Raw genomic sequence first — 8,130 nt, forward strand, 5'->3', positions numbered from 1 at the left:
ATCCAACCAGCTCTTTACAAAAACAAACAATGCCAGTTAACCTTACAAAATCCCCCTAAGAACATGCTCCACTTCTGAGGTGTTTTGGGCAGGACATTGGTAGGGACACCTCCATTTGCATCAAGGTAAATTATATTTAATAACTTACGGATAAACATATCTATGTAGTAACTAAAGAGTTATCCTAGTTAGCCTATATGTGTTGTAGAGACTTTAGGTACATTGTTCACTTACACCAGTTATCAGCTTGCCTTCATTACAGTCTCTGCAGTTAATTCACAAGAATTAACTTTTAAATAACCAAAAATATTTGAACTCTGAATGCTGCGTCTGTCCAATCAGAAGCGAGGATCCTAGTAGGCCTAATCGCAGGACTTGTTAGAACTTTTATTTTGGAGTAACATCCGAACTTTTAATTTGTAGTGACGCAGAGCGGAAACGGAGAACTTGTGAAGTTGTTGTGTTTGTTTTGGTGCACGCATTCTGCTGAAGTCAAATCTGTGACAACGGTGGGGTAAAACGACTCGTCGTTTGTGAATCATGGAATCGTCCACGAGAGGTAATATTTACGATTGCTTTCTTTGTTTTCCACCTTTTCTCTTCGCAGCACGTCATGTTTGTTGTGAGTAGATTGAATATATGTTTTTAAACGGACACAAACGCCAGTCAGTGCTGCAGTCAAAGCTCGCATTTAACTCCGATCTTGTGCGTTTAGTCTGTGTGTTTTATGCGATTTAAATGGCTTATTCGCTGTCTAATGTGTCTTTTATATAGGAAGGGCCAAACGCAGGCACTTGGGGCCCTCAGAATGTAGTGATCTGCTGCAAAGCAACCCAGGGAACCAGTCTCTCACACAGCCTTTTAATGCTAACCTCAGCAACACGGATCCAAACCGAGGACTTCAGCCCAGGACACCCACCAAAAGAAGTAGACAAGGTGTTGTTTTATTTGTCAGTGCGTTTTGCAGCTTTCTGCACAATACAGCTCTCACTTTGCACTTTAACACCTTTTAATTTCGCTGTTAAGCTTCAGGTGGTGTGGGACAACAGAAAGGCATCACCGATTTCTTCTCTGTCACTGGAGTCATAAGCACCAGCCCCCAAAAAGGAACCAAAACTCCAGTGAAGGAGGAGAACGAAGAACAGGAACCGATCGGGCATCTTATCCCAAAAGAAGAAAATGTAGAAGAGGATAAGATGGAGGACTATATGGAAGGAATCACTGAGGATATGTTCGACGAAGACTTTGAGGTTGGAACTACGTCTGTTAAAAAAAAAGAAGAAGAATTGTTGGAAGTTACGGTGAGAAAACAGGAGGATGAGGAGGACCTGGTCGAAGCCCTCCCTGATGCCCACTACGGGCTGCTGGGAGTGCAGGAAGGCCAGGAGGTGCCCAAGGGCCATGTCCAGGATCTGCCTGAGGAGGTCCTGAGGGAAGTGTTCGCACACCTCCCAGCAGATGATCTCTATCGAAACATCAGCCTGGTGTGCCATCCCTGGAGGGCCGTCGTCATGGACCCCCAGGTGTGATGTTGATGCCTTTCAAACATTACAGTGAGATGATTGTGAGTTAATAATAGCATTGAATTTTGTGTAAACTTTGTGTAGGTATTACTTAAAGGGGATTTATTTAGATGTGTTGGTGGCAGTATTTTATGACATCTCATGGTTTCTTCCCTAGTTTCTACCTTGGAAGAAGTTGTACTGCAGATACCGTAAGCGGCAAAATGAGGCACTGAAGGAGGTGAAGTCTATCCTGGATGATAATCAAATTAACAAAAAGGATGACCTGTGTCTTCTCAATATGGTGAGGTAAGAATACAAAATGCTCATTCAGTAAAGCAACCACAGGACTTATTATTTGCGCCTTTGAAGCACAACAAAAAGTGATTCCCAACCCCCACTTTCACACCTATGGGTCATTTTGAAGTCTACATCAGAGCTGCTGATAGAGGTCAAACCTATTAGGTGACAGTTGTACAACAGGGGGTCAACTGTAGCTTAATGATCTGCTGATTGGTCAGTTTAGAGTCAACAAAGCACATCACTAACAAGACTGATCACATAAATATTGGCAAAGTACTAATAGAGCCAAATTACACTATACAGAAAATTAAATAAGGTGAATAGATATAGAAAATGGTTGGGAAAATAAAATGAGAGGGCAACATAAAAATCAAAAGAATACAGTAAGAATGAATTCAAATGCAAAATATGGTAAATACAAAATATAATCAAACGTCAGAGTAAAAAATTGCTAATTTAATAAAATGTATATTATTGTGTGTTGAAAATCTCATTGGTTTTTTAGGTACATGTCTCAGTTCAAACACAGCAAAAGGGTGAATGTGAAGGACGTGTTGGCGTGTGTGAAAGGACATCAGCTCTACGCTCATGCTGAAGCCTGCATCAAAGACAGAATGCCAGACATGGTGGATGATGAGGTAATGAAATCTCACAGTTAACAATTTCTGCAACTACTAGTTTAGTGCCCTTGTTTATGTTGGAACAACATGCGTATCTTGTATATACGCATTATAATGTGCATCCAATTATCGACATGTATTACAGGGTCCAAACCCTTGGTCTGCCATGGCCCTGATGTTGATTTTGGCTGACGAAGTGAAAGATGTCTTGGACCTGGTAGCTCTGTTGCGGAAGTCTGGGTGTCTGCTGACAGCAGGAGGAATCTCGGAGTACCTGTGGGCTGTGGCTACTTTGCTCCTGGCCATGAGAAAGAATAATATTAACATAAGCAACAGGTGAGAGACCAGTTTAAAGTGCTTTTTCTATAAGCGCCTGCAACCTCTGCACTACAATCAGATGTTTATTTATAGCAGTTGAGGAGTTAAACAACATGATTTTCCGGTCATGTGACTAGCCAAATAAATGCAAAAACTTAGTACAGAATGTTCTGTATTTTGCAGATTGATTTAAATGATTCTTCACTTTTTAAACCTTTATTTAGGTGGCATTACAATATCTTCTATGTGCTGCACTTAATGGAGAACGCTCCTCCTCCTGCGGGCTTGCAAGACAACAGGTGGGAATCAAATTTTGATATTGTATTTGTGTATTATTTACAGTTCAAAAGTTTTGGGTCAGTACTTTTTTTTGTTGTAATTTTACAAAATATTTGTATTTCGAATAAATGCTGTTCTGTTGCACTTTTTGAACTGCTGAAAAATCAGCATTACTATCAAGGAATACATTTCATATTAAAATAGAAAATAGTTGTTTCAAATTGAAATCATACTTCACAATAGTACTGTTTTTACTATATTTTTGATCAAATAAATGCAGCCTTGGTGAGCATAAGAAGCACATTTCTAAAGTATTACTGACCCCAAACTTTTGAACAGAAGTGTATACATTAATTACAAATAATATATGTTATAATTGTGAAATAATTTATAATATTTGACACAATTATAATGATCATCACCGTCTTCATTCTCAGGCAGCAAATCACTCACGAGCAACAGCAGATACTCAACCACGACATCCAGAATCATCACGTTGTTAAAATAATGGCTTTTGCAGGTGAGGAAAAATCATTCAATTATTTCGCAGCTGAAAGTGTTTGAGTTGCATGTAATGCCATTCTTATTTTTTTGCAGGCACTGGAAAGACGACCACACTCGTGAAGTATGCTCAGCAAAGGTCACATATGCGCTTCCTCTACCTGGCCTTCAACAAATCTGTGGCAATGCAAGCTCAGCGCTCATTTCCACACAACGTTGAATGCAGTACCGTCCATTCAATGGCCTTCAGAGCTGTGGGAGTGAGGTCAGTTTAGACTGTATTTGTGGGCCAGTCGGCAGAGAAACATTCACCATGCAATCAATCACCTATTTTAAAGAATGAATAATGTTCTCAGTGAGCTATAACCAGAATCATTTATGTGTCTTTTCTGCTATACAGGTATAAAAACATGAGGAAACTGTCCAATAATTTGCAAGTGTTTGATGTGGCGTGGATCTTGCCTAAAGGACACGGGGGATTCGTCAATGCTAAAGTGGTGACGCAAACCTTCCACAATTTCTGCGCATCCGTAGACCAGCACGTTGGTCCACAACATGTTCCATATAAGTACAAGAACACGCACGGACAGCCAGAATACCCAGACGACCACCAAAAAATGGTAACTGGAAGACACACGGTTATATCAGTTTACATCCGTGGATGTAGTTTGTGCCTGTGGAAATGTTGTATTAAGTGTTACCAAATTGTAAAACACATATCACGATCTATTTGGGTCTTTGCACTCCTTTGTCAACGCAATTTTGTGACACAAAAACACATTAATAAATCTCTTTCTCTCCAGACATTTGCTGGTCTCGCACAAAAGTTATGGGACCAAATGGTAGAGCTGAAGTCCAGAAAAGAGAGAGTGTACAACATGACCCATGATGGTAATCACCAAAATCTGGATTTATCAGATATTTAAATGCATGAGCTTCAGCTAATTTCCTTTCACGCTCAGTCACAATAGCAAGTCCCATAAACAAACCGAAAATCTGCTTTCATATTTTTCTTAGATGTTTTATCTAAGTTTCATGTTGTTTTTCCTTTGATTGTTGTAAACAGGATACCTCAAACTCTGGCAGCTGTCGAGACCACAGCTAGACCGATATGATGCCATATTTATTGACGAAGCTCAAGACTGCACACCAGGTTAAAATAAATCACCTTTCGTTTTCTCTAATGTGTTGTTGACTGTAATGTGGTCTTATTTTGTATTCTGTTTGTGGTCTTTGATTTTCCAGTCATTATGGGCATTATGCTCTCTCAGAACTGTGGGAAAATCCTGGTTGGAGATCCGCATCAACAGATTTACACTTTCAGAGGAGCGGTTAATGCTTTGCGTGCTGTTGCTCACACACACATCTACTATCTCACACAGGTACGAACAAAAACACAGGAAAAGGAAATCACAGATAATATTTGTAGAGGAAGTGTGATAAATGGTAAATATTTTCTAATATCACCACTCATATTTTTCACAGAGCTTCAGGTTTGGATCAGAAATTGCATACGTTGGTGCTGCAGTATTGGACAGTTGTAAAAAAGTGAAGCAGATATTGGTTGGTGGGCATCAGGATGGTAAGTTTAAGAAATTATATTTGGGGCAATTTTGATTTGTTATATTTTTTGCTAATATTAATAGTGGTAAATTCTCAGATATTTTTAGTACTTTTTTAAAAAATTGAAGTATGACCCTGGCAATAATAAAAATGCTATGTTTTCAGGGAGTGTACGAGGGGAGGACACACAAACACTGCAACAACTGAAGCTGGGACAGAGGCTGCCAGAAGGGAGCGTGGCCATTCTGAGCCGCTGTAATGTCACTGTTTTCAGCGAGGCTGTCCGACTCACAGACGTCAACCCCAACTGCAAGATCTACATTGTGGGAGTGAGTGCATTAAACATTTGTCCTACCTGGTAATGAATTATCTTAATGTGTATTTTAAACCTCAGATATAATCTGAATGTCTGATTCTGTTGTTTTGTGCCGTTTTTCAGTCAGAAAAAGTTGCATAAAACATGGTCAGTGCTTCTTTAAAAAATGGCCAACCTCTGATTTCAGGGTGTTGAGAACTTTGGACTGGACAAAATTATGGATCTCTGGGTCCTGATGCAGCCAGAGGACAAACGCAAGAATGGTGAGTCACTTCAGCTTGAACGTTTTATAACCTTAGTCTCAATGTTTTACAAAATATTCTAATTGGATTGCTCACAATGGTTTCTGTGTTGCATGGTTTCTGTAGTGTTTGTTTCTTATCTGTAAAGCTATTTCAGATTATTCAGATTATTAATACCTTGTTGGATCTTTGAAACTGATGGTTGTTAAATAGTTTTTTAAAAAGTTTGCTTTGTTTGGATTTGTTTCGCTACTTTAGAGAGCCTTGCGATCAAGGATTACTTCATCCGAAGTTTCTGCAAAGATAAGATGGGCGGATTCAGAGGTCTGAAGGGATACGCCATGGCCTCGGAAGACCGAGAGCTGGAGGCCAAGCTAGCCGTGGTGGAAAAATACAACAAACGCATTCCAGAGCTGGTCAAACGGATCTATGATCGTGCCCAGAAAAGCGCAGTGTGCGCAGGTGAGTGAGACAGAAATAAAGAGATAGAAGTCAAATAAAGTACTGTTTTTGAGAAATACACAATGATGGCATGCAGTAAAATCACTGTATGCATACAGCCCTCATAAACAAGCTGAATACCTTTATGTCTCTGATTGTGACAGATTTTATCCTTGGTACGGTGCATAAGGCAAAAGGCCTGGAGTTTGACACAGTGGTTGTGACGGATGACTTTATGAAAGTACCGTGTGCACGACACAACCTGCAGAGTGTGGGCGGTTTCAATGCAGGTTTGTGGCATTTCTTTAGGAATGTATGTTTTCTTGAATACTCTGTGTGTGTATATGTATGTGTGTATATATATATATATATATATATATACATATACATATACATATACATATATACACACACACACTTGCACATAATGAAATAAAGCCCAGCTCTTACCAGTTATACAGTCTCTGTATCTGAGCGTCAAAGTCCATCTGGGCTTTAGCCAAGTGATCGTCTGCACATCTGGTAGATCAAAGTGTCCATTAAGAGTGTACATTTCTGATGATCTGAAATCTTTGGACACTTTCTGTGGGTTCAACTGCATGTGCCATCAGTTTTAACCAGTCAATAAGATATTCTGTAAAAAAATAGGCATCAAAAATGAAATATCCTGACTCACGTGCACTTATTTATTAATATAAATTCTGAAATGGATCTTTTAAGAAATAGTGTATATAAGTAGTATGTTAGAGATCCTGTACATTCTCAGGAAAAAAGGTACAAAAGCAGTCACTGGGGAGGTACATTTTTGTATCTTATTTACCCCTAAAGGGTGCATATTTGCACCTTAAAGATGCACGTTAGTATCTAAACTTGTACATATTAGTACCATATGAAAAGTTACTACCCCCTTTTTATTTTTTTTGTTGAGAATGTATAGTCTCTGTTGCAATCAGAATCTTATGCATATGACTAATTTTTACTCTCTGGCTGCAGCGAACGTCCCAGATGACGAGTGGAACCTGTTATACGTGGCGATCACACGAGCCAAAAGATTGCTGTACATCACCAGGACCATCAGCAACATCCTCACATTCACTGGGGTGAGTTATTGCTCTCTGTCTATGCATTTCAGTTTCATTCTGATCTTTATAATCCAAAGAATATCCAGAAATCATGACATTGAAGCATTCTTATTATTCCTGCCTCTTCATCTTTCACAGGAGTACTTCCTGCGGTCAGAGCTGACCAGCACTTTGCTGAGTAAAGACCCATCTCTCATCTGCTCCATTGAAGGCTGTGAGAACCACATCACCACAGACTCCGTCCTCAGCATGAGCAAAATCCCCGTCAAATATGTCAGTGTCTTTTTGCACCTTTGTTTATCTGTCTTTTAAAGGAATATTTCACCCAAAAATGAAAATTTGCTGAAAATCTACTCCCCCTCAGACCATCCAAGATATAGATGAGTTTTCTTTGTCAAGACAGATATGTAGAAATTTAGGATTACATCACCTGTTCACCAATGGATCCTCTGCAGTGAATGGGTGCCGTCAGATTGAGAGTCCAAAAAGCTGATAAAAACATCACAATGATCCACAAGTAATGCAAATGACTGCAGTCCATCAGTTAGTGTCTTGTTAAGTGAAAAGCTGTGTGTTTGTAAGAAACAAATCCATCATTAAGTCGAGTCCATCCTCTGTTGTCCTCTCACATCAAAACATCCACCAACATATTTGTTTAGAACTGCTTTAGACCGTTTTCACTTGTAAATGGTGCTTGATCCATGCATATTTCTCTCCTGATTCAGGCTTTTTTTCTGGAGAATGCAATATTATACATAGAGGACTCATATTTTAGCCAGAATCAATGGTTTGAAGTTAAAAAAAAAAATGTCTTGAAGAATTTTGCAAACATGCAGCTTTTCCCTTCAAAAGACGTTAATTGATTGACTGGAGTTGTGTGGATTACTTGTGGATTATTGTGATGTTTTTATCAGCTGTTTATACTCTTATTCTGATGGCACCCATTCACTGCAGAGGATCCAT

At 39.3% G+C, this 8,130-nt stretch overlaps 1 protein-coding gene across 3 annotated transcripts in view; it reads left to right on the plus strand.

The window, feature by feature from the left end:
- Nucleotides 1-432: 432 nt before the first annotated feature.
- Nucleotides 433-8,130, plus strand: part of LOC107743400 (F-box DNA helicase 1-like) — a 12,685-nt gene continuing 4,987 nt past the window's right edge. Inside the window, exons 1-20 of one of the 3 annotated variants that reach the window (XM_016556613.1) lie at nucleotides 433-559; nucleotides 775-936; nucleotides 1,027-1,523; nucleotides 1,681-1,811; nucleotides 2,311-2,443; nucleotides 2,571-2,761; nucleotides 2,968-3,042; nucleotides 3,460-3,542; nucleotides 3,620-3,788; nucleotides 3,924-4,143; nucleotides 4,327-4,414; nucleotides 4,590-4,676; nucleotides 4,769-4,905; nucleotides 5,009-5,105; nucleotides 5,252-5,415; nucleotides 5,590-5,665; nucleotides 5,903-6,106; nucleotides 6,250-6,375; nucleotides 7,079-7,185; nucleotides 7,306-7,440. In XM_016556613.1, coding sequence (XP_016412099.1) covers nucleotides 541-559; nucleotides 775-936; nucleotides 1,027-1,523; nucleotides 1,681-1,811; nucleotides 2,311-2,443; nucleotides 2,571-2,761; nucleotides 2,968-3,042; nucleotides 3,460-3,542; nucleotides 3,620-3,788; nucleotides 3,924-4,143; nucleotides 4,327-4,414; nucleotides 4,590-4,676; nucleotides 4,769-4,905; nucleotides 5,009-5,105; nucleotides 5,252-5,415; nucleotides 5,590-5,665; nucleotides 5,903-6,106; nucleotides 6,250-6,375; nucleotides 7,079-7,185; nucleotides 7,306-7,440 — 2,901 coding nt within the window. In that variant the 5' untranslated portion in view covers nucleotides 433-540. The remainder of the gene's footprint in view (nucleotides 560-774; nucleotides 937-1,026; nucleotides 1,524-1,680; nucleotides 1,812-2,310; nucleotides 2,444-2,570; nucleotides 2,762-2,967; nucleotides 3,043-3,459; nucleotides 3,543-3,619; nucleotides 3,789-3,923; nucleotides 4,144-4,326; nucleotides 4,415-4,589; nucleotides 4,677-4,768; nucleotides 4,906-5,008; nucleotides 5,106-5,251; nucleotides 5,416-5,589; nucleotides 5,666-5,902; nucleotides 6,107-6,249; nucleotides 6,376-7,078; nucleotides 7,186-7,305; nucleotides 7,441-8,130) is intronic. The other 2 variants (XM_016556623.1, XM_016556632.1) reach the window with 2 other exon arrangements.

This window comes from Sinocyclocheilus rhinocerous, unplaced genomic scaffold (genome assembly GCF_001515625.1).
Source record: "Sinocyclocheilus rhinocerous isolate Xijiao unplaced genomic scaffold, SAMN03320098_v1.1 scaffold551, whole genome shotgun sequence".
NCBI lineage: Eukaryota > Metazoa > Chordata > Actinopteri > Cypriniformes > Cyprinidae > Sinocyclocheilus > Sinocyclocheilus rhinocerous.